Source organism: Bombina bombina, chromosome 4, assembly GCF_027579735.1.
Source record: "Bombina bombina isolate aBomBom1 chromosome 4, aBomBom1.pri, whole genome shotgun sequence".
Lineage (NCBI taxonomy): Eukaryota > Metazoa > Chordata > Amphibia > Anura > Bombinatoridae > Bombina > Bombina bombina.
Window position 1 is genome coordinate 661,667,720 of NC_069502.1, and position 25,012 is coordinate 661,692,731.

Here is a 25,012-nt window from a genome sequence, read left to right on the forward strand (position 1 = left end):
TTTGTCTGAGGGAGAAATTTCAGATTCAGGGAAAATTTCTCAACAAGCTGAACCTGATGTGATTACATTTAAATTTAAGTTGGAACATCTCCGCGCTCTGCTTAAGGAGGTGTTATCCACTCTGGATGATTGTAAGAATTTGGTCATCCCAGAGAAACTATGTAAAATGGACAAGTTCCTAGAGGTCCCGGGGCCCCCCGAAGCTTTTCCTATACCCAAGCGGGTGGCGGACATTGTAAATAAAGAATGGGAAAGGCCCGGTATACCTTTCGTCCCTCCCCCCATATTTAAAAAATTGTTTCCTATGGTCGACCCCAGAAAGGACTTATGGCAGACAGTCCCCAAGGTCGAGGGGGCGGTTTCTACTCTAAACAAACGCACCACTATACCCATAGAAGATAGTTGTGCTTTCAAAGATCCTATGGATAAAAAATTAGAAGGTTTGCTTAAAAAGATGTTTGTTCAGCAAGGTTACCTTCTACAACCAATTTCATGCATTGTCCCTGTCACTACAGCCGCGTGTTTCTGGTTCGATGAGCTAGAAAAGGCGATCACTAGTAATTCTCCTTCTTATGAGGAGATTATGGACAGAATCCGTGCTCTCAAATTGGCTAATTCTTTCACCCTAGACGCCACTTTGCAATTGGCTAGGTTAGCGGCGAAAAATTCTGGGTTTGCTATTGTGGCGCGCAGAGCGCTTTGGTTAACATCTTGGTCAGCGGATGCGTCTTCCAAGAACAAACTGCTTAACATTCCTTTCAAGGGGAAAGCGCTGTTTGGTCCTGACTTGAAAGAGATTATCTCTGATATCACTGGGGGCAAGGGCCACGCCCTTCCTCAGGATAGGTCTTTCAAGGCCAAAAATAAACCTAATTTTCGTCCCTTTCGTAGAAACGGACCAGCCCCAAGTGCTACGTCCTCTAAGCAAGAGGGTAATACTTCTCAAGCCAAGCCAGCCTGGAGACCAATGCAAGGCTGGAACAAGGGAAAGCAGGCCAAGAAACCTGCCACTGCTACCAAGACAGCATGAGATGTTGGCCCCCGATCCGGGACCGGATCTGGTGGGGGGCAGACTCTCTCTCTTCGCTCAGGCTTGGGCAAGAGATGTTCTGGATCCTTGGGCGCTAGAAATAGTCTCCCAAGGTTATCTTCTGGAATTCAAAGGGCTTCCCCCAAGGGGGAGGTTCCACAGGTCTCAATTGTCTTCAGACCACATAAAAAAACAGGCATTCTTACATTGTGTAGAAGACCTGTTAAAAATGGGAGTGATTCATCCTGTTCCATTAGGAGAACAAGGGATGGGGTTCTACTCCAATCTGTTCGTAGTTCCCAAAAAGAGGGAACGTTCAGACCAATCTTAGATCTCAAGATCCTAAACAAGTTTCTCAAGGTTCCATCGTTCAAAATGGAAACCATTCGAACAATTCTTCCTTCCATCCAGGAAGGTCAATTCATGACCACGGTGGATTTAAAGGATGCGTATCTACATATTCCTATCCACAAGGAACATCATCGGTTCCTAAGGTTCGCATTCCTGGACAAGCATTACCAGTTCGTGGCACTTCCGTTCGGATTAGCCACTGCTCCAAGGATTTTCACAAAGGTACTAGGGTCCCTTCTAGCGGTGCTAAGACCAAGGGGCATTGCAGTAGTACCTTACTTGGACGACATTCTGATTCAAGCGTCGTCCCTTCCTCTAGCAAAGGCTCACACGGACATTGTCCTGGCCTTTCTCAGATCTCACGGATGGAAAGTGAACGTAGAAAAGAGTTCTCTATCTCCGTCAACGAGGGTTCCCTTCTTGGGAACAATAATAGACTCCTTAGAAATGAGGATTTTTCTGACAGAGGCCAGAAAAACAAAACTTCTAAACTCTTGTCAAATACTTCATTCCGTTCCTCTTCCTTCCATAGCGCAGTGCATGGAAGTAATAGGTTTGATGGTAGCGGCAATGGACATAGTTCCTTTTGCGCGCATTCATCTAAGACCATTACAATTGTGCATGCTCAGTCAGTGGAATGGGGACTATACAGACTTGTCTCCGACGATACAAGTAAATCAGAGGACCATAGATTCACTCCGTTGGTGGCTGTCCCTGGACAACCTGTCACAGGGGATGAGCTTCCGCAGACCAGAGTGGGTCATTGTCACGACCGACGCCAGTCTGATGGGCTGGAGCGCGGTCTGGGGACCCCTGAAAGCTCAGGGTCTTTGGTCTCGGGAAGAATCTCTTCTACCGATCATTCAATGGGCGGAGACTCACTCCTGCCACTTGTCTGCAATCCACATCCCAGGAGTGGAAAATTGGGAAGCGGATTTTCTGAGTCGTCAGACATTACATCCGGGGGAGTGGGAACTCCATCCGGAAATCTTTGCCCACATTACTCAACTGTGGGGCATTCCAGACATGGATCTGATGGCCTCTCGTCAGAACTTCAAGGTTCCTTGCTACGGGTCCAGATCCAGGGATCCCAAGGCGACTAGTAGATGCACTAGTAGCACCTTGGACCTTCAAACTAGCTTATGTATTCCCGCCGTTTCCTCTCATCCCCAGGCTGGTAGCCAGGATCAATCAGGAGAGGGCATCGGTGATCTTGATAGCTCCTGCGTGGCCACGCAGGACTTGGTATGCAGACCTGGTGAATATGTCATCGGCTCCACCATGGAAGCTACCTTTGAGACGAGACCTTCTTGTTCAAGGTCCGTTCGAACATCCGAATCTGGTCTCACTCCAACTGACTGCTTGGAGATTGAACGCTTGATCTTATCAAAGCGAGGGTTCTCAGATTCTGTTATTGATACTCTTGTTCAGGCCAGAAAGCCTGTAACTAGAAAAATTTACCACAAAATATGGAAAAAATATATCTGTTGGTGTGAATCTAAAGGATTCCCTTGGGACAAGGTAAAAAAATCCTAAGATTCTATCCTTTCTTCAAGAAGGATTGGAGAAAGGATTATCTGCAAGTTCCTTGAAGGGACAGATTTCTGCCTTGTCTGTGTTACTTCACAAAAAGCTGGCAGCTGTGCCAGATGTTCAAGCCTTTGTTCAGGCTCTGGTTAGAATCAAGCCTGTTTACAAACCTTTGACTCCTCCTTGGAGTCTCAATTTAGTTCTTTCAGTTCTTCAGGGGGTTCCGTTTGAACCCTTACATTCCGTTGATATTAAGTTATTATCTTGGAAAGTTTTGTTTTTGGTTGCAATTTCTTCTGCTAGAAGAGTTTCAGAATTATCTGCTCTGCAGTGTTCTCCTCCTTATCTGGTGTTCCATGCAGATAAGGTGGTTTTACGTACTAAACCTGGTTTTCTTCCGAAAGTTGTTTCTAACAAAAACATTAACCAGGAGATAGTCGTGCCTTCTTTGTGTCCGAATCCAGTTTCAAAGAAGGAACGTTTGTTGCACAATTTGGATGTTGTTCGCGCTCTAAAATTCTATTTAGATGCTACAAAGGATTTTAGACAAACATCTTCCTTGTTTGTTGTTTATTCTGGTAAAAGGAGAGGTCAAAAAGCAACTTCTACCTCTCTCTCTTTTTGGATTAAAAGCATCATCAGATTGGCTTATGAGACTGCCGGACGGCAGCCTCCTGAAAGAATCACAGCTCATTCCACTAGGGCTGTGGCTTCCACATGGGCCTTCAAGAACGAGGCTTCTGTTGATCAGATATGTAAGGCAGCGACTTAGTCTTCACTGCACACTTTTACCAAATTTTACAAGTTTGATACTTTTGCTTCTTCTGAGGCTATTTTTGGGAGAAAGGTTTTGCAAGCCGTGGTGCCTTCCATTTAGGTGACCTGATTTGCTCCCTCCCTTCATCCGTGTCCTAAAGCTTTGGTATTGGTTCCCACAAGTAAGGATGACGCCGTGGACCGGACACACCTATGTTGGAGAAAACAGAATTTATGTTTACCTGATAAATTACTTTCTCCAACGGTGTGTCCGGTCCACGGCCCGCCCTGGTTTTTTAATCAGGTCTGATAATTTATTTTCTTTAACTACAGTCACCACGGTATCATATGATTTCTCCTATGCAAATATTCCTCCTTTACGTCGGTCGAATGACTGGGGAAGGCGGAGCCTAGGAGGGATCATGTGACCAGCTTTGCTGGGCTCTTTGCCATTTCCTGTTGGGGAAGAGAATATCCCACAAGTAAGGATGACGCCGTGGACCGGACACACCGTTGGAGAAAGTAATTTATCAGGTAAACATAAATTCTGTTTTATTATCTTTATTTGTAATGCTCCAGTAGATTTAGCAGCGCTGTACACGAGGTATAATAAATAGACAGGACAGGAAGGCAATACTAAAGTAAAAATGTATGTAATAAAATCCCCACTTCGCTAATATTGGTGCCATCTTTTGCAGTGTGGTTTTATGTGGGCATGGGTGGTGCCTTTTGTTTCATCCTTATCCAGCTGGTTCTGCTTATTGACTTTGCTCACTCTTGGAATGAATCCTGGGTTGAAAAACTTGAGGAAGGGAATTCCAGATGCTGGTACGCAGGTAAGTCTCATGTTAATTGTTTTTAGATTTTATAGAACACATAAGGTTAACGTTGTAAAGTTATTGTATGGCCATGGGAGTCTTGGTATTTCAAGCTTGGCTGACAATTTTAACAGACGTTTCTGTGATAAATATAACTACTTTCTTCATACATTTGTTCATTTTGTGATCTATGTTAAAGGTATATGAAACCCAAAAGAATTTACAGAATATATGTATATGCATTTCTTATTGGCCGATGTCTGTTACATGATGCAGGGGGAGTGGAAATAGACTTTTCTGATTTCATTGGAAGTTTAGACTATGTTCTATTGTATTGTCTCATGAATTTGTTGATTATGCAATTCTACTATGTTTACTGATCATTTAAAGTAAAGTAATGGTAAATCCTAGCGTTTGTGAAACACTAGGATTTACCAGTGGAACAAATAAAGGGGACTTTCAGTCATGAAGTGTAAAAGTCCTTTATTTGTTTTAAGCGTTCGTCGCACTGAGCTCCTCAGGCAGCCCACGGCAGAACACTTTTGCCGTTAGGTGACGTTTCCACCTCTTAGCCAATAGCCGTGCGGGCCAGCTAGCGCCAAGCCGGATGCGGCGAATGCTTCAAACAAATAAAAGAACTTTCAGCATGAAGTATGCAGTATTGTCTATTAGCTATTATTAGGGAGAGTGTACTGTAAAATTGTTTTTCCCTTAGTGTGTTTCCAATGACTTGTCATACCAGCTGCAGAGTGTAAAATGTATGAGAAATTGCTTCTTTAGGTTTATTTTTGTATATGGCATAGCTGGTTCTGTTCTTTAAAGCCACAACCCATTAAAATGGGATGAGCTTGCAGGAAATTGGATGTCTTTATTTGATCACATTCTGTACACACACATGCTTCTTTATTATCTCTGTATAATAAACCCCAATACTTAAGAAGAACAATTAGTATAGAAACTTGCAGTATAGGTAGGGATACCACAGGCAAAATAGTCCTATTTCAAATGCCTATTTGCATACGATTTAATACACTCCAGCAGGTAACATCGATAAGTTAAAGGGGAGAAAATTTAGGGCACATTGTCCCTTTAAAACAACATTTGACTTTTCCTGCAAACTCAGACTTTACATGCTGAGTTTGCTTTGTATTTATTTCTTGTAAAACATTACTCTGTTCATAGATTGCAAGAAATGTTTTAACTTGCAGATAAAAGAAGTAAACTTTTTCATATTGTAACCAAAATGCTGTATGCAAGCATTACTAATTCCATTTTATTCCGTGATAACAACAAAAATCTTCATTTTGCAAATGTAATAGGGCACAGCTTGACAAATAAGGTTGCCAATGGAGCTTTAAAATTAGGTCCTGGCGCCCTGGTTTGGAGCCCCTAAGGATGCCTCCCCTATCTTTCCCCTCCGGCCACTACTCTTCGCTGGATCTTTTCTAGGTTACGTGACTGGGTACTATTATTCCCAGAATGCCACTCGGCTAATTAGGGGGAAAGTAGGAATTTTGAGCTATTTAATGTGACTGGTTCCTGACTTTGTCAGATTGCTGGAGACACTCTGGGCAATATGAGTCCATGCACTGCCTGTGTGCTTGATGCCCCATTATTGCTGCCGTTTGCTGGGTCCATACTCGTAAGAATGAAACCTGAAAAAAAAATCTCTATTGCCACTAAGGAGGAGAAAAAAACCCTCAAACCCCTAGAAACTGATCTGAATTAAAAAGTGTGGAAGTTGCTTTGCAGAGAGGTATAGTGACACAATGTCCAATGCATGTGATATCTTTGTAGTTACTGAGCAATTTTTATGTGGAATAGTTGCCTTTATCTTTCTGGCTAGCAATATCACATTCCCCAAATCTTTGTTGTAGTATACATATTTATTTGCTAGTAATATCGAAGTGATTGGTGAGCATAATGGTTTTGAATGATATAGTTAGTATATCATGATGTAGTTGCAATTATGCTCCTTTTTCTGGGTAACCAACATGTTAAATGATTGTTCTGTGCACTGTAATATGGGCTCTTACCTTTTGTTCATTTAAACTGTATTTTTTTAATGTGAAACTTCTAACATTTTCCCCAACAGCCTTGGTATCTGCTACTGGTATAAACTATGCATTCTCACTAGTGGCCATAGTCCTTTTTTACGTTTACTACACTCACCCTGGAGGCTGTACTGAAAATAAGGCATTCATTAGTGTGAATATGTTGCTTTGTATTGGAGCTTCAATAATGTCTATCCTGCCTAAAATACAGGTATGACCTACTATTTTCTTATGCATGACCATATTTTCATTAGAATGAGTACTAAACAGTGACTGCAGTTAAACATCCTTGTGCTCTTTCTGTGAGTTATCAACACAAACCATAAATTATGTGTTTGTTTTTCATTCCATACTGTGGTTTGCTGAAAAAAGTAAAACAATTAATTCTGTATCTATGGTGTTAAATTTAAAAAATAAAATAAAAATGATAATTAATTATTTCTTGGCTTTATACAGAATTTTTTTAAATTAAATATATAATTTATTCTGCTTATTCCTGTCTTGCCTTTATATATACAGTGTGTGTGTGTGTGTGTGTGTATATATATATATATATATATATATATATATATATATATATATATATATATATATATATATATATATATATATATATATATATATTAAGGTAAACGGACAAAGAAAACTCTCTATTCATGGGAGACCAATGGCCGCCGTCCACGCGGCTAAGAATCAGCACATACAAAGCTGCTGATACAAAATGGCAAAAAAGGATTCCGGAGTCCCAAAGAAAAAGAGAGGTCTAAAGCCCATAGTCTAGGGCACACGTATCCAAACTTTAGTAGTTATCAGGTATAGACACTATGCACACTGCACTTAGATAAGATAAACATAGAAAATTTATTGCAGATAAAAAAGTTTACACAGGAGCTGCGTTACACGCAGTCACTCACAGTATTGCAGAGAGACAGGGAGGTAATGACTATATTCTCCCCTGTATAATCTGTTGGCAAACTTGCATATAAAGATACTAATACCAATAATATTTACACAATTTTTCATTTTAACATATATGTTAGATTGTTTTGATTAAAGCTGTATTTTCTTTCCCTTTTGTGTTTAAAGGAATCACAGCCCAGATCTGGTTTACTTCAGTCTTCGGTGATAACAGTTTATACAATGTATCTTACCTGGTCTGCTATGACTAATGAGCCTGGTAGGTGAGATTCTTTATTTAAACCAATAAAGTAAAAATGGCAATATGTAAACCGTATTTTAGATATTGTGCTTCTTCTGGTGTTTTTAAACACAAATGTCTACAACTTAATCATATTTCTCTATTAGAAACCTGCTTTTTCATAGTCAAGAAATAAAAGCATTATTTCTGATATTCCTTTGATGTGACTGTTTTGAAGCCTGCTTATTGATTTTTCACCCTATATAGTATTTCTTTAAACCCTGCCTTAACCCCTTAAGAACTATGCATTTTAGAGAAAAACTTGCCCAAAGTACCAGATAATTTTTAGCATTTTTGCTATCACTCCATTTAAACAGAAAGAGAGCCTTGTTTTTTTTTTTATTTATTTACCTATTAACACTATATATTTATTTTTAGTAATAGTAGACAACTCATTGTATTGATCTCGGCCCATTTTGATATATTTCATGCCACCGTAAATAAATGGGTAATCATATGAAGACAGATCCCTTTTCCCTTTGGCTGCGGTCTTCGCTTTCAGCAGGTGACGCAGCATGAGGGAGAAGGTTGAACGTATGCTGGTCAAAGTGTGCTGTGACGTAGTAGCTACGTCCAAATGGCAGAAGAGGTTAAAGGGATGGAACGGTCATAAATGTTCATTGGTGCATTTTAATTTGAAATATAATCATTTTTGCATTATACTTCCATTAACAAAAATGATTCTAGTAAAAGTTACTATTTTTCTGCCGCATAAACACACATGCTGTGAGGGATTTTGTATCCGTATTTAAACACCACACCTCAGAGAGTCAGCAGTAGCTTGTATGACAAATCACAATGTCAGAAGCAATATACACCACCGCCAGCTCTCTGAGCAGGAAAGTTGTTTGAATGCTGGTGTACAGGCCCTCACAGGATATGTGCACATGCCACTTAAAACCAGTAATAACTTTTACTAGATGCATTTTTGCTAATGACAGTATATGGCAAAAAAATGCTTGTATTTGAAATTTAAATGCCCCCATGCACATCTCAATTTTGACCTTTCTATCCCTTTTAAGATGGTGATAAAGTTTATTACCCTTTCACCCAAGTAGATGTGTATATATACGTCTTGCTGTACTTTGCCTATCGTACTGCAAGATGTATATATAGATCTTAGCTTCAGGAAGCTCCAGCACTCTCGGCTGTTAAGTTACAGAGCTGGAGTTCCTGAAGCTCCAGGCATCTGCTGCATATGGAACCAGAGCGAGATTGGTGCTCCAGTTCCATATGAGGGCAGATGCCTGAGTGTGTCACCGTCTGTAATGATCATTTGCTGGTGGGATGTGCGGGTGGGAGGTGACTGGCTGGTGGGCGGCTCAGCTGCGGAGCGAGAGGGGAGGGCCCTATGCTACAGAAAAAATAAAACTAAAGGGACAGGGAGGGATGGGGCAGCTACACTACAAAAAAGGGGTGTGGGGGATCAATAAATGGCGATTGCGGGAGGGGGGGAGGTGGTGGGACCACTACACTTCAGAAAAAAGCAAAATTAAAAGCAAAAAAAAAAGGGGGTTTATAGGTACTGGCAGTCAGCTGCCAGTACCTAAGATGGCAGCAATAGTTAGAGGGGGGAGGGTTTGAGAGCTGTTTTGGGGTGGGGGCAGGGAGGTTGGTGGGTTAGGGAGATCCTACACTGCAGAAAAATAAGAAAAATCTTTTTTTTTTTTTTATATTTATTATTGTCAGACTGGCTGTACTTAAGATGGGGCTGACCAGTGGGGGTGGGGGAGGGATGAGAGCTGTTTATGAGGGATCAGGGGGTAGGTAGTGTCAGGTGGGAGGGTAATCTTTACACTAAAGCTAAAATTAACCTTAAAAGCTAGTGCATGCATGAGATTTCTTTTTAATGACATGAGTAGTCCACTGATCATCTTAATTACTAATGGGAATATCACTCCTGCCCTGCAGGAGGCAGCAATAAGCACCACAGCAAAGCTGTTAAATATCACCTCCCTTCCCTCCCAACCCAGTCATTCTCTTTGCCTTCGTTAAGAGCAAGGAGGTGGTAAATTAGGTGTTAAAGGGACAGTCAAGTATAAATTAAACTTTCATTATTCAGATAGGACTTTTAATTTTAATTGACTTTCCAATTTACTTTTATCATCAAATTTGCTTTTTTATCTTGGTATTCTTAGTTTAAACTAAACATAGGTAGGCTCATATGCTAATTTCTAAGCCTTTGAGGGCTGCCTCTTACCACATGCTTTTTAAATCTCTTTTCAACACAAAGAGACAAAAAGTACACGTGGGCTATATAGATAACACTGTGTTCAGGCACAGAAAGTTATTTAAGATCTAGCACAATACAATGCTAAATTTAAGACAATAGATAATAAACAGTCACAGTCATGTGATCAGGGGGCTGGAAGAAGGTTCCTAGATACAAGGTAATCACAAAGGTAAAAAGTACATTAATATAACTGTGTTGGTTATGCAAAACTGGGGATTGAGTAATAAAGGGATTATCTATCTTTTAAAACAATAACAATTCTATGGTTGACTGTCCCTTTAAACTCTTGATTGAAGAATCTTTTCTATTATTTTTAAAGTAGTGCAAGATTTTGCTGTTTTGTCCTAGGGTGTAGCCGTAGTCCATATCAGTCTCTTCAGTAGAGCAGTGGTGGCTTTAGAGCAATGGGAACTTGTGGGACATAATTCTCACTGTGCCTCCCATATATTGATGCTGCCCTTATCCTGAAAACCTGAGGGATATTTACTCAGGAATTTCTTTTATTTCACAGGTCCGTGTGAGGGATAGGACCTCTCAAACCTGGAAACTACCTTGCTGTCAGGCAGCACATGAGGTAAGTGCTGGCTTTATTTCTGGGGGACAAGAATTAAACTCAGAAAAAGATTGGGCACTGTATTTTATGGGACAGACCTCATAGTTCTAAGACTCATAGACTCTCCTAGGGGCATAGGGGACACTTTGGGCAGCTCAGACGCAGGCACTGGGGCTGATTCTGATTATTGCGGTGGTTCTACATCTTTCGTCGGTTTTATAACTTAAATAGCCGACCGGGAGATTCCTTAGTGACACGCCCACAATGGGAGGTACTCCAGGACGTAGCAAGTAATTGCGCACCTTTTTCCGTTCACTCCGCTCTATGGTAGCAAGGCATACTACGCATCTCTAATCATAGCTGCCTGTTAACTCCGGAGACCGACATAGTTAAACGTGTTTACAACGGAGACTGACTGTTGGGATCATACGGCTCCTGCTCAGAGGAGAGAGGCACCTCAGCAAGGTGTTGCTGAGGTGTAGAGGTGTTTGAAAGATTATTTTAGTTGAAAATATTTTTTATTGACTTTTTAATGTTATTACATACAGCATCTTAAATAACAGAAACATAAAAACAAAAAATACAAATACAATAACATTGCAGCCTTCAAGTGATTGAATATGTGAGTTTTCCACACAAGACAAGAGTAATTTTGGTTTATCGACCTTTCAGTAACATTCCAACATATAATGGTGTGTTAATTCCGCTTTCCATCTAGCCTGACTCAATCTCAATCATGATCAAATCCCTATCTCTTCCCCCCCTCATCTCTACCCGTTGAAAGATTATTTTAACGGGTTAAGCAGCTCTATACTAAGTTTGTTTAACTGGAATAAAAAAAGTTACGGTTTATTATTTAAAGGGACAGTAACGTTTTTTATCATTTTGCATTTCCTTAATAAAATTTAATCGTTTTATGTCAAATTGTTTAATTGTGTATTACAATGGACCAAGAGGCCTTACAAAGTGTCACTTGCTCTTTATGTTTTGATGCCAATGTGGAACCACCAATCCATTTCTGTTCCTCATGTATTGAGAGAACTTTAAGCTACATGGATAGACTTTTTTTCTGAGCCAACATTTTCTAAAGAGGATTCTGTTCAGGAATCTAATGACAATGTTCAATATATGCCGCAGCTTTCTCCTCAAGCGTCCCAAATTTTACTGCCCTCACATGCAGAGCCCTGCGCTTCCTCTCTAGCTCCCGCTGGAGTTACTTTAAAAGACATCGCTTATCTCATGTCTTCTGCAGTTTCAGATGCGTTGTCTGCTTTCCCAATGTTGCAGGGGAAGCGTAAGAGCAAAATCAGACATTCAATAAGCGAGGTTTCTGACGCAGTTGTTGCTATTTCAGATGTCCCCTCACAGAAGCCTGAGGAGGAGGATAATGTAGTAGCATCTGAAGGTGAAATTTCAGATTCCGACAGTGTAATGCCTCTTGCTGTTACTGAAGTTGTATCCTTCAGGTTTAAGCTAGAACACCTCCGTCTGTTACTTAAGGAGGTTTTAGCTACATTGGACGACAGCGACTCCATGGTCGTTGTTAATCCTAAGAAATCCAGTAAGCTGAACAAATATTTTGAGGTACCTTCCTTGATAGGTTTTTCTGGTACCAGATCGAGCTTCTGAGATTATTACTAAGGAGTGGGAGAGACCCAGGTATACCTTTTTTCTCCATCTCCTATTTTTAAAAAGATGTTTCCCATAGCCGACTCGGTTAAGGAGGCTTGGCAAACAGTCCCCAAGGTGGAAGGAGCTGTTTCCACCTTAGCTGAGAGAACTACTATTCCCATAGATGATAGTTGTGCTTTCAAAGATTCTATAGACAAAAAATTAGAGGGGTTACTCAAAAAGATGTATGTACACCAGGGCTTACAATGGCAGCCAGCTGTGTGTATTGCTCCTGTCACTAGTGCGTCGTTATATTGGTTTGATGCGTTGTCTGATGCTATTAGGACAGAAACTCCCCTGGATGAAATCCAGGATAGGATAAAAGCTCTTAAATTGGCTAATTCCTTTATTACGGATGCTTCCCTTCAAGTTATCAAGCTGGGAGCAAAGATTTCAGGTTTCTCTGTTCTAGCTCGCAGAGCCTTAGGTTTAAAACCAGGTTTCTGCTTTCAAGATTATCTGTAGAACAGACAAAAAGAGAGGCGTTCTTACACTGTGTAAGAGATCTCTCCGACCTGGGAATGATAGTTCATTAGGATAGTTCATTAGGAAAGGGGTCTGGGATTTTATTCCAATCTGTTCGTGGTTCCCAAAAAAGAGGGAACCTTCAGGCCTATTTTAGATCTCGAGAGTCTAAACAAATTCCTCAGAGTACCGTCCTTCAAGATGGAAACTATTCGTTCCATTCTCCCTTTGGTCCAAGAGGGTCAATTTATGACAACGGTGGATTTAAAGGATGCGTACTTGCATGTTCCCTATCACAGGGATCATCACAGGTTTTTAAGGTTTGCCTTTCTAGACAAACACTTCCAATTTGTGTCTCTGCCCTTCGGTCTTGCCACAGCTCCCAGGATTTTCTCAAAGGTTCTGGGTTCGCTGTTGGCCGGGCTTCGGTTACAGGGCATTGCAGTGGCGCCCTATCTAGACGACATCCTAGTCCAGGTGCCATCCTTACAACAGGCAAGATCCCACATGGAAATGTTGTTATCCTTCTTGCGATCTCACGGATGGAAGGTAAATTTGGAAAAGAGTTCCTTAGTCCCAAATACTAGGGTAACTTTCCTGGGAACCATAATAGATTCCCTATCAATGAAGATATTTCTGACAGAAGTCAGGAAATCAAAGATTTTCGATACTTGTCTAGCTCTTCAGTCCACTCCTCGGCCCAGTGCATGGAGGTAATCGGGCTGATGGTGGCGGCAATGGACATCATCTCTGTTCCATCTCAGACCTCTGCAGTTAAACATGCTCAGGCAATGGAACGGAGATTATGCAGATTTGTCTCCTCGAATACTTCTGGAGCAGGAGACAAGGGATTCTCTTCAATGGTGGTTGTCTCGGGATCATCTCCCAGGGAACCTGCTTTCGCAGACCATCTTGGGTGATTGTGACAACCGATTCCAGCCTTCTTGGATGGGGAGCAGTCTGGGGCTCCCTAAAGGCTCATGGAGTTTGGACTCAGTCAGAGTCTGTTCTACCTATAAACATTCTGCAAATGAGAGTGATCTTCAATGCTCTTCTGGCCTGGCCCCAGTTAGCCTTGGTCCAGTTTATTAGGTTCCATTCGGACAATATAACTTCAGTGGCTTACATCAATCCTCAGGGAGGAACGAGGAGTTCCTTAGCGATGACAGAGGTAATCAAAATAATTCAGTGGGCGGAATCCCACTCTTGCTGTCTGTTGGCGATCCACATCCCTGGGGTGGACAACTGGGAGGCGGACTTCCTGAGCAGGCAGACCTTTCATCCGGGGGAGTTGGAACTCCATCCGGAAGTGTTTTCCAGCCTGATTCTCAAATGGGATCAGCTGGAATTGGATCTCATGGCATCTCGGCAGAATGCCAAGCTTCCGAGGTACGGGTTGCGGTCCAGGGACCCTCAGGCGGTACTGATAGACGCTCTGGCGGTGCCTTGGATCTTCAGTCTAGCATACTTATTTCCTCAGTTTGCTCTTCTTTTTTCGGGTTATTGCTTGAATCGAGCAGGAGAGGGCCTCGGTGATCTTCATTGCACCGGCTTGGCCTCGCAGGATTTGGTATGCAGATCTGGTGGACATGTCATATCTGCCACCCTGGAGACTTCCGTTGAGGAAGGACCTTCTAATTCAACGACCCTTCCTTCACCCAAATCTAGTTTCTCTGAAGCTGACTGCTTGGAGATTGAACGCTTAATTTTATCCAATTGGGGCTTTTCAGAATTGGTCATAGAGACCATGATCCAGGCTCGTAAACCTGTAACTAGAAGGATTTATCATAAGATATGGCGTAAATATCTCTATTGGTGTGAATCCAAGGGCTACTCCTGTAGTAGAGCTAGGATTCCTAGAATTTTGTCCTTTCTCCAAGAGGGTTTGGAGAAAGGATTATCAACAAGTTCCCTAAAGGGTCAAATTTCTGCCTTATCTATTTTGTTACATAAACGTCTGGCTGATGTTCCAAATGTGCAATCTTTTTGTCAAGCCTTGGTCAGGATCAGGCCTGTGTTGAAGCCAGTTACTCCTCCATGGAGTCTTAATTTGGTTCTCAAAGTTCTTCAAGGGGCTCCGTTTGAGCCTATGCATTCCTTAGATAAGTTGTTATCTTGGAAAGTTTTATTTCTCGTTGCTATTTCTTCTGCTCGCAGAGTGTCAGATCTCTCGGCATTGCAGTTTCAGTCCCCTTACCTTATTTTTCATTCAGATAAGGTAGTTTTACGTACTAAATTAGGATTTCTTCCTAAAGTTGTTTCTGATCGGAACATTAATCAGGAGTTTGTTGTTCCTTTCTTGTGTCCTAATCCTACCTCTCAGAAGGAACGGCTTCTGCACAATTTGGACATGGTTCGTGCCTTAAAGTTTTACCTGCAGGCAACTAAGGATTTTCATCAGTTTTCTGCTTTGTTTGTGGTTTTCTCAGGAAAGCGTAAGGGACAGCAAGCTACAGCTTCTTCTCTTTCCTTTTGGCTGAAGAGTATCATACGTTTTGCATATGAGACTGCTGGACAGCAGCTTCCAGAGATGGTTACGGGTCATTCCACGAGGGCTGTTGCTTCCTCATGGGCATTCAAGAATGAAGCTTCTGTGGAACAGATTTGCAAGGCTGCAACTTGGTCCTCTCTTCACACTTTTTCAAAATTCTCCAAATTTGACACTTTTGCCTCGGCTGAGGCCCCTTTTGGGAGAAAGGTTCTTCAAGCAATGGTGCCTTCCGTTTAGGTTCCCTGTCTTGTCCCTCCCTTATCATCTGTGTACTCTAGCTTGGGTATTGATTCCCATTAGTAATTAAGATGATCCGTGGACTCATCGTGTCATTAAAAAAAAAAAGAAAATTTATGCTTACCTGATGAATTTATTTATTTTTTGACACGATGAGTCCACTGCCCGGCCTGTATTTAAAGACAGGTTGTTGGCTATATAAACTTCAGACACCTCTGCACCTTGTTACTTCCTTTCTCTCCTTTACTTCGGTTGAATGACTGGGTTGGGAGGGAAGGAAGGTGATATTTAACAGCTTTGCTTTAGTGCTCTTTGCCGCCTCCTGCAGGGCAGGAGTGATATTTCCATTAGTAATTAAGATGATCCGTGGACTCGTGTCAAAATATAAATAAATTTATCAGGTAAGCATTCATTTTCTTTTTGTGGACGCTTTGATTTAGTCTACTGACCTCTAAAACACTGTATTTGATTTGGTTAGTAAATCAGTCAGCCAAGCAGCTTAATTACAAGCTCTATCCAGCCTAACATCTCTGGCCAATTCATAATTTCTTCTTAAGCATATGTTTCATACCTTTCAAGGTATGTCTTCGATCATTTTGGCTTGCTGTAATGCTTTTTCTTTTAAAAAAAAAATACATACCTTGGATAAAGTCTGATGTCTTCATATCTTTAGTGATCAGGCAGCAGTATTTAGGTAAGATGATAGATGTTGTGTCTTGTGGGGCAGTCAAATGCAACTGGGAGGGACATTGCACCATTCAACAGAGGAATTTCTCTATGTAATGGAGAGGGTAGAGTCCCTTTGCTAACCATCTACTAAACACCTGGTAAATGTTTAATAATTTTTCTGGTAATCAGACAACATTTCAGGGGGACTCCAATCATCTGCTGTCATAACAAGAACAATGAGGATACGCCTTTTACATTCAAAAACATTCCCTTTGTGCATGTTCACTAATTGTTAGGAACAATTTGTTGGCAAAGTGTACTTTACTTCTTGTCATTAAATGTATAGAAACATTCTACAACCTAAACCTGAGCTACTAAGTGTATTTTATACCATTGTTTTGAATTGTTTCTTTATATTTCTCTGCTCTGTGCAGTTTTCCTTTTCCCACTACTCTTTACCTTTGTTATAATTGTAAAGATTGTATTGTAGTCAAAGTATTAGAGAGAAGACCTGTTGTCTGCAAACATATTTTTGATCAATTAGCAATAACAAGTCACAAAGACAAATAATATATGTTGTTGTAATTATTTCTTTTTTTTTTTCTCCCCTTAAATAGATCGTAAATGCAATCCTAGCCTGCTGAGCATAATAGGCATGAACACTACAACCACTCCAGGGCAATCTAAGGTTGTGCAGTGGTGGGACGCACAGGGAATCGTAGGACTTGTTCTTTTCTTGCTATGTGTCCTTTACTCCAGGTTTGTAAATTTATCTTAAAAAAAGAAAAGGGCGGTTGTTATATATTTTTAACGTGTTTATAATAACCATTGTTTTTTAGATAACATTGCAACCACTCTGTTATAAAGCTTAGAATCTTCTGTACTCTGCTGCTAAAATGCTGTAATTCAGAAACCAAAATTGACAGTTCAGAGGAGAAAATTTGTGAAAGTTTCTTGTTCTGTACATTTTTCCTGATCCATAACAGCATCTACAATACAAGATAAGTGCCAGAGAAGGCACTTTTTTGAGGTGGATTCCCCAATGCCAACAGCAGAATAACTGGCTTTACAAGATTAAATTATACATGCGGGGGGGCCTTATTTTTAACACCTTCACTACCAGAAATAAAAACTTGCCCAAAGTACCAGAGAATTTTCAACATTTTTGCTAGCACTCCATTTAAACAGAAATAGAGCCTTTGTTGTTGTTTTTTTAATTCAGAAATTATTGTAAAATTACTCAAAGGTAAAATAAAATTAAAAAAAATATCACATTCCACAAAAACCTGTAGCTTTCTAACTGTAGAAAAAAAAATCATAAAATTGTGTTCATTAGCATCCACTGATTCAGCTAAGACCAAACATGTATATATTTTTTTTTATTATTTTTTATCATTTTAAAGTCTTATTCTTTAGCTGTACCTAAAATTATGTAATGGACCAACACTCATTTGGTACAGCAGAACTGCCCAAATTTTAAAAATTGAGTCACAAACTATAATTTAACATCACAAGGTAGAAATGTAGTAATAAAAAAGGTGCATTCATCATTCAGAAGTCACAGCTTTGCAGATCAGGAAAGGCTAGGGGGAGGGTTGAAAAAAAATATCTGAGAGACAGTCAACAATAAATGATCAGCTGCTTTGCAGCTCTGTTCCATATTTGACTGTTCTCTTCAAACAGCACTTTACTCAGGATGCACTGTAAGGAAACTTACACATTGCAGCCACAGCAAAGCTCTGTTTGAAAAGAACAGTCTAATGTGTAGCAGCGCTGCAAAGTGAAATTGCTAACAGTTCCTGCATGTGTCCTATTCTTTCTGCAGTCATGCTGCAACTTGTGCAATGACATCTCCAATCACAGAATGTTCTGCCTTGGGGTATCTAGGCCCACTTTAGTATATTTGATGCAAAAAAAGTATTTTTTAGTTTTTTTTTTTTAATGTTCATATTTAGCAGTTAAGTGGGCCTAGATACCCCAAGGCAGAACATTCTGTGATTGAAGATGTCATTTTTGCATACTTGGGGTTTCTCACTGAAATAATTTACACGCAACTACTGATGTCATAAGACAAATCTCTGGGATCCTTTGTATAGAAATAGACTTGCATGGCTTTGCCATTGGTTTTTGGTTATTAAAAGGTTGCCAATTGCTTCTGAGCCACCATACTTCTAAGGGGTTAATCAGTTAGCTGTTAAGTGTAATATTTGCTGTAGTGTAAGGATTACCCTCCCACCTGACACCTCCCAAACAGCTGTGTTCCCTCCCACCCCCAGATTGCAGTTTAGGGCTTTTTTTTTTTTTCCCACGGTTTCCCACCATATTTGATACTGGCAGCCAGTCTGCCAGCAAAGGCAGATGCTGCAGCCCAGAGACAGCAAGTGACAACCAAAACTGCAAGGGCTGCAAAAAAGGGTTAGCGCAGGTCTACGTTGTGCACTACTATGGGACTTGAACCACATGACATAGATCTATATTGCTCTGGGTGAAGGTGATATTAAAAAATAAAGTTCCTTATTTATGTGGGTATACGGAGGCTACATTGTTAGTGCACTTGTAAATTCTGTTTCATTACTTCTCAAATAGCATTCGGACATCCACCAACAGTCAAGTGAACAAGCTGACTCTAACAAGTGATGAGTCCACTCTTATAGAAGATGGAAGTCAAAACGATGGGACCCCGGATGACTTAGAAGATATGCACCGTGCTGTGGATAATGAGAGAGATGGAGTAACATACAGCTATTCTTTCTGCCATTTTATGCTTTTCTTGGCATCACTTTACATCATGATGACTCTCACTAACTGGTACAGGTGAGTCAGTATAAGAAGTAAAGCTGCACTTTTAAAAATGCTTAAAGGGACAGTCAAGTCAAAATTATATTTTCATGATTCAGATCAGGCATGCAACTTTTTAATTTACTTTTTATCATCAAATTTGCTTAGTTCTCTTGGTATTCTTTGTTGAAAGCTAAACCTGAGTAGGCTCGTATGCCAATTTCGAAGCCTTTGAAGGACGCCTCTTATCTCTGTGCATCTCGATAGTTTTACACAGTAAGACACTGCTAGTTCATGTGTGACATATAAATAACATTGTGCTCTCTTCCCTGGAGGTAGTTATTTATTAGTCAGCATTCACATAGATTATACATGTTATCAATTTTGCTTCATTCTCTTGCTATTTTTAATTAAAGAAGCAGCAATGCACTCCTGGGAGCTAGCTAAACACATTTGTAAGCCAATGTAATACTCAGGTATAGCAGAGCTAGGGGTTTTCCCCACACTCCCTAACTAGCTGAAGCAGCCAGGGAGACACTGACCAACATGACTTTCAGATGATTGCTGAGCTACCGGTAAAAAAAAAAAAAAAAAGATTGTGCATTAAAAAAAAACAGCGATATATTAAGAAAATGTGCCATGAACCTAGGGTTGTATAGTCTAAATAATACCTACTGTATTGTACCCTCTAGAATGTAACTGCATGTAGGAAGATCACTTTTCCATGAGTTTGCTTAGAATCATGAAGTGGAAAATTGTGAATTATTACTACATTTTTTTTTAAATGAATTATCTAGACCAGTATTTCTCCATGCCAAAACTTAAATATTCCTAGCAAGCCATATTCGAAGGGATGTGAAACACTTTTTTCTTTCTTTCATTATACTTCCAATTTACTTATATTATCAAATTTGTTTTATTCTCTTCGTATTATTTGTTGGAGGAGCAGCAGTGCACTACTTGGTGCTAGTGGAACATGTGTGAGCCAATGACAAGAAGCAAAAAGGGCTCCCAACAAACAAAAACTGATGCGTTTCGTCAGGGTGCCGTACTACTAGTCGTTAAAAACACACGAACATGCTAGACTTTTTAAAAAAAAAAAAAACCTCCGGGATCTGATTGGTAAAAACATTTTTCAAAACCTTAAAGGCACAGGGGCATGTATTAGGAAAATATTTATGGGAAATACAGATTAGTTGTCAAACAACCACTAGAACATAAAGTCCCACTAAAACAGAGTTATGTTATTCAACATCTTATATACATAATATATACAGAACAACAGTAGCAAATGTGGAGCATTTTAAAAGAACCATTATTAAAGGGACACTGAACCCAATTTTTTTTCTTTCGTGATTCAGATAGAGCATGCAATTTTAAGCAACTTTCTAATTTACTCCTATTATCAATTTTTCTTCGTTCACTTGCTATCTTTATTTGAAAAAGAAGGCATCTAAGCCTCTTTTTGGTTCAGAACTCTAGAGAGCACTTTTTTATTGGTGGATGAATTTATCCACGAATCAGCAAGAATAACCCAGGTTATTCACCAAAAATGGGCCGGCATCTAAACTTACATTCTTGCATTTCAAATAAAGATACCAAGAGAACGAAGAAAATTTGATAATAGGAGTAACTTAGAAAGTTGCTTAAAATTGCATGCTCTTTCTGAATCACGAAAGAAAAAATGTGGGTTCAGTGTACCTTTAAATTTGGTGACAAATCCATTTGTGATTTTCACAAGCTCTTGTTAACATTAATGCATTTTATTTAACATGTTTTATGTATAGTTCATGTAAGCCCTTTAGTTGCTACTGTATATGATCCTCTCACTAAAATCTTAAATATGAATTATAACTGGCTTTTGAAAAAAGAAACATTTAATTAGTATATTAATTGAAAAATATATATATACAGGAGGGTATGGCGTGCCAAAGAGAGATCTCAAATATTCATAGATCCGATGTGAACTATCTAAGATCAATGCACCTAAGAGCATAATATATCATAGATATGAAAAAAATTGTATGTGTGTATATATATATATATATATATATATATATATATATATATATATATATATATATATATATATATATATATATATATATAAATCTACACCCTGTATCATACAATATATACTCGGATAAGGAGTGTGCATACTTTATAGCAAAAGGACTTCTATAGGAAAAAGACTTGGAGAAGAGGGCTTAGAAAAACAACCATCAAGGCTGTCCTTGGGCCCAGAGGAGTAAACTAACACCAATAATTGAATAAATCATATTCAGAATTCAGGCCAAACGCAATCTATGGAAGAATAAGTTATTTTTTATTTTTATAAATTACTGGCGAGCCAATGACAAGAGACATATGTGTAACCACCAGTCACCTCCCAATAGTGCATTGTTGCCTTTGAACCTACCTAAGTATGCTTTTTTTTTTTTTTTTTTTTTTTTTTTGCTTTTTTTTTTTTTTTTGCTTTTTTTTTTAGATGGAAGTTTAATTTTGACTTCACTGTCCTTTTTTTAATAGATTTTCTTACCTGAATGTATCTAAATCGGCCACAATTAGGAGTACTTGAGGAATTGATATTACAAACACTGATTTTTAGACCATGTTTAGTACATTAAATGTTTTCTTCTCTCTTATTTTTAACAGTCCTGATGCTTCCTATTTGGCAATGACAAGCAAATGGCCAGCAGTTTGGGTGAAGATCTCCTCCAGTTGGGTGTGCATTGGGTTGTATGTGTGGACACTGGTTGCTCCACTGGTGCTGGTCAATCGTGACTTTGACTAGTCAGAACAGTGAATTAATGTCATTCCACATCTAAATGTGCCAGGAGCACTAAGCTTTTCAGCAGCATTTGTTGTTGCTGCATGCCTAATCTTAGCATTTCACATAGTGCATGGTACCAGTATAGTATAGTACAATGTAGATTTCATTTTTACAATTCACCCTTTACAAAAGTATTAGCAGAAAAGTATAGTGGAAGACCAGGCTGAGTATGTAGAGCTGATTGTGTCCTATTGTAAGAAACAATTTTCTAACCAGTGTTTATTTTGCACCTTTAATGCCTAGTAACTTACTGGCATTTTAATTTCACTACAATTAAAAGGTCAAATATTTTTTTTTTTTGTGTGTGTGTTTTTATTAGAGTGCTGCATAAAGTAAATCTGTTTTTTGTAATGTAGGCTTCTGACTCTATAGCCAAGTGACTTATGTGATATTTGTAACCAAATTGTTAAATTAAATATATTAAACAAATTCCCTCTGTCATTGAATATATTGTAATGGAAAACAGCACACCATAATTTATTTCTTGCATATTGGAGAGTATATTGTAAATTATCTGTTGCATTAAAATCAAGTATTTTAAATATTAAAAAATAGTTGGGAATGCAAATAAAGTCTGTTTACTGTAATGGAAATGTAAACACCTCTGCTTTTTAAAAACAAAAAAAATGTGCTTGTACTACAATTCGCACACAGGCCAATAAGCTAAATATATCATATAGGTTTTCAAAATGCTGCAGATAAACAGTTGGTTTAAGCAACTTTGCAGCGGTTTTAAAACAGTTTACAGAGCTTGCTTTTAGCAAAAGGTTTAATGTCCCTTTAATCTAATCTAGGCATCAGTTTTCCATTACTTACCAACAAAAAACAAATTAGGAGTGGTAATTTTGTAGTGGTGTGATTTTTCATTAGTTTATATGATGATAAAAAAAACAAATGGTAACTCGTTTCTGGTCAAATCATTTCCAATACATAATAGTTTTTGGGAGAATATAATAAATGTAACTTAACTGTGTGAAATTCTGACATTTTATTTTGAAATTAGTTTGATTTAAATTTTGTTTGCAATTATGCCTTTTGAATCAAGTTTAAGAACATTTGTTTGCATCATTTCATTGAATTTGCTGAATGTCTTTTGTCTTAACTTTTTGTGAAACTTTTTTCTGTATTATCTTATTAAACAATGGAAAATCATTTATTTGGATTTATTTTAACTAGGGTTTTTAATGGATTCTGTTTCTGGAGGAAGATTAGACATATAGCCAGCTCTGATGGGGGGGATAATTCTATATAAAATGTTATAGAGAATTATCCGGTATGAAAAGTTAGACAACTTGATTCATTTGAATATCGGACAACAGAAATAGCTGTCATCCATAATCTCAAACTATGAGCTGCCAGGTCTAAACATTAATCCTATAGAGGCACTAATGATTTATACCCTTGGGTGTATATAAGATACTCTTTAAAAACACGATTGAAGACAAAACCTAAACCTCAGCTGCCATTCAATTACATAGAGAGCTCATACAGTATATTTGTATAAATAGTGGTAATTGAATCAGCAGGTCCTGCCTTAGAGGTAAAAAAAATTATAGTTTGTTTACAGTTTAACCAGATGATGGTATAAAGGACCATCACCTCTTCTTTCTCTTACTGAATTTTCCATAGAACAGAAAGATGAAGGGGATGAAACACATAAGCTAGAGGAAAGTTACATTTTGTGGTGAAGATTATCACCCCAAATATAAGCAATTTGTATATTTTGTCCCATACCCTGTGTAATACCAGCAAGACCCCCTCTCTTGTTGGGGCATGGACAGAACTGCCCACTTCCCTAGTTGCCTAATAAAGATATCTCATAGATGCCATCCCCTCCTCCTCCTAGTGACGTCCAGCCTAAAATAGGTGAACCAGGCAAAAGTAAGTATTACCCAGGGTGTAGGCCAAGTTATATAAATTGCTTTTATTTTGGGTGATACATTCTAGTTATCTTGCCCCCCCCCTTTTAATAATTACCAGCAAGAAGAATAGAAACCAGTAAATACAAGGACGGGTGGGAGAAAAATAAAAACATAAATTCCAAAATTACTGCAAAAACATTACAAAATTTATAAAGACAAAACTGAAGACAAATTCTAGCAAAGGCTGCTTGGCGAACATCAAGTTTATAATGAGAAACAAAGGTATGGTAAGACTTCCAAATTGCAGCCTGACAAATTTCCTCTTGTGTAGCAACTGCTTGAAGAGCCCAGGAAGTTAATACTGCCCTAGTAGAATGTACCTTTAACCCATTGGATACCTGTTCCCCTTTCTGTGTGTAAGCTTTAGAAATTGTCTGTACAATCCAACCAGAGGTTGTAGATCTTGAATGAGCTTGACCCTGACAAGGACCTTTATGTATAACAGATGGTCCGTCTTGCGAAGATTTTGAGTTCTTTTCACATAAATGTGAAGACATCGAACCACATCCAAACAATAACATAATTTATGTAAGAACTTACCTGATTCATTTCTTTCATAGTGGCAAGAGTACATGAGCTAGTGATGTATGGGGATATACATTCCTACCACACGGGGCAAAGTTTTCCAAACCTCAAAATGCCAGTAAATACACCTCTCACCTCACTCACACCTTAGTTTAACGAATAGCCAAGAAGTGAGGTGTATAAAAAGGAGTAAAAAGCACACAAAAAGAGGAACTATAAAAAACAATGTGCTTTATAAAAAAAAAAACTTAACCACAAAAAATAGGGTAGTTCTCATGGACTCTTGCCACTATGAAAGAAATTAAATTTTCAGGTAAGTTCTTACATAAATTATGTTTTCTTTCATGTAAGTGGCAAGAGTCCATGAGCTAGTGACATATGGATATAATACCCAAGATGTGGAAGTCCACGAGTCACTAGAGAGGGAGGGATACAATAAAAACAGCTATTTCCTACTGAGAAATTAAATCACTAATCAATTAAATCAATAATTGTTTTCTTAAAAATCAAAAAAAAATCAAATCAAAGGCATTAGAATCAAGCTGGGACAACTGCCCAAAGAACCTTTCTACCAAAGGCTGCTTCCGAAGAAGCAAACACAAAAAAATGGTAAAATTAGAAAAAATATGCAAAGAAGACTAAGTTACTGCTTTGCAAATTTGATCAACTGAAGCTTCATTCTTGAGAATCCAAGAAGTGTCAACTGATTTAGTAGAATGAGCTATAATTCTCTGAGGCGGAGACTGCCACGCTTCCAGATAAGCTTTGTGAATCTAAAGTCTTAACCAAATAAACAGAGAAATAACAGAGGCTTTCTGACTTTTCCTGGAGCCAGAAAAAAATAACAAATAGACTAAAAATCTTTCTGAAATCTTAAGTAGCCTCAACATATTTCAAA

General features: G+C 38.9%; 1 protein-coding gene across 1 annotated transcript in view; it reads left to right on the plus strand.

Moving 5' to 3' along the window:
* SERINC1 (serine incorporator 1) overlaps positions 1-22,819 on the plus strand; it is a 38,007-nt gene extending 15,188 nt beyond the window's left edge. The window contains exons 5-10 of the mRNA XM_053710781.1: positions 4,366-4,503; positions 6,581-6,750; positions 7,626-7,716; positions 16,674-16,815; positions 18,643-18,870; positions 21,490-22,819. Of these exons, the coding sequence (XP_053566756.1) occupies positions 4,366-4,503; positions 6,581-6,750; positions 7,626-7,716; positions 16,674-16,815; positions 18,643-18,870; positions 21,490-21,628 (908 nt within the window). The 3' untranslated portion in view covers positions 21,629-22,819. The remainder of the gene's footprint in view (positions 1-4,365; positions 4,504-6,580; positions 6,751-7,625; positions 7,717-16,673; positions 16,816-18,642; positions 18,871-21,489) is intronic.
* The last annotated feature ends 2,193 nt before the right edge of the window (positions 22,820-25,012 follow it).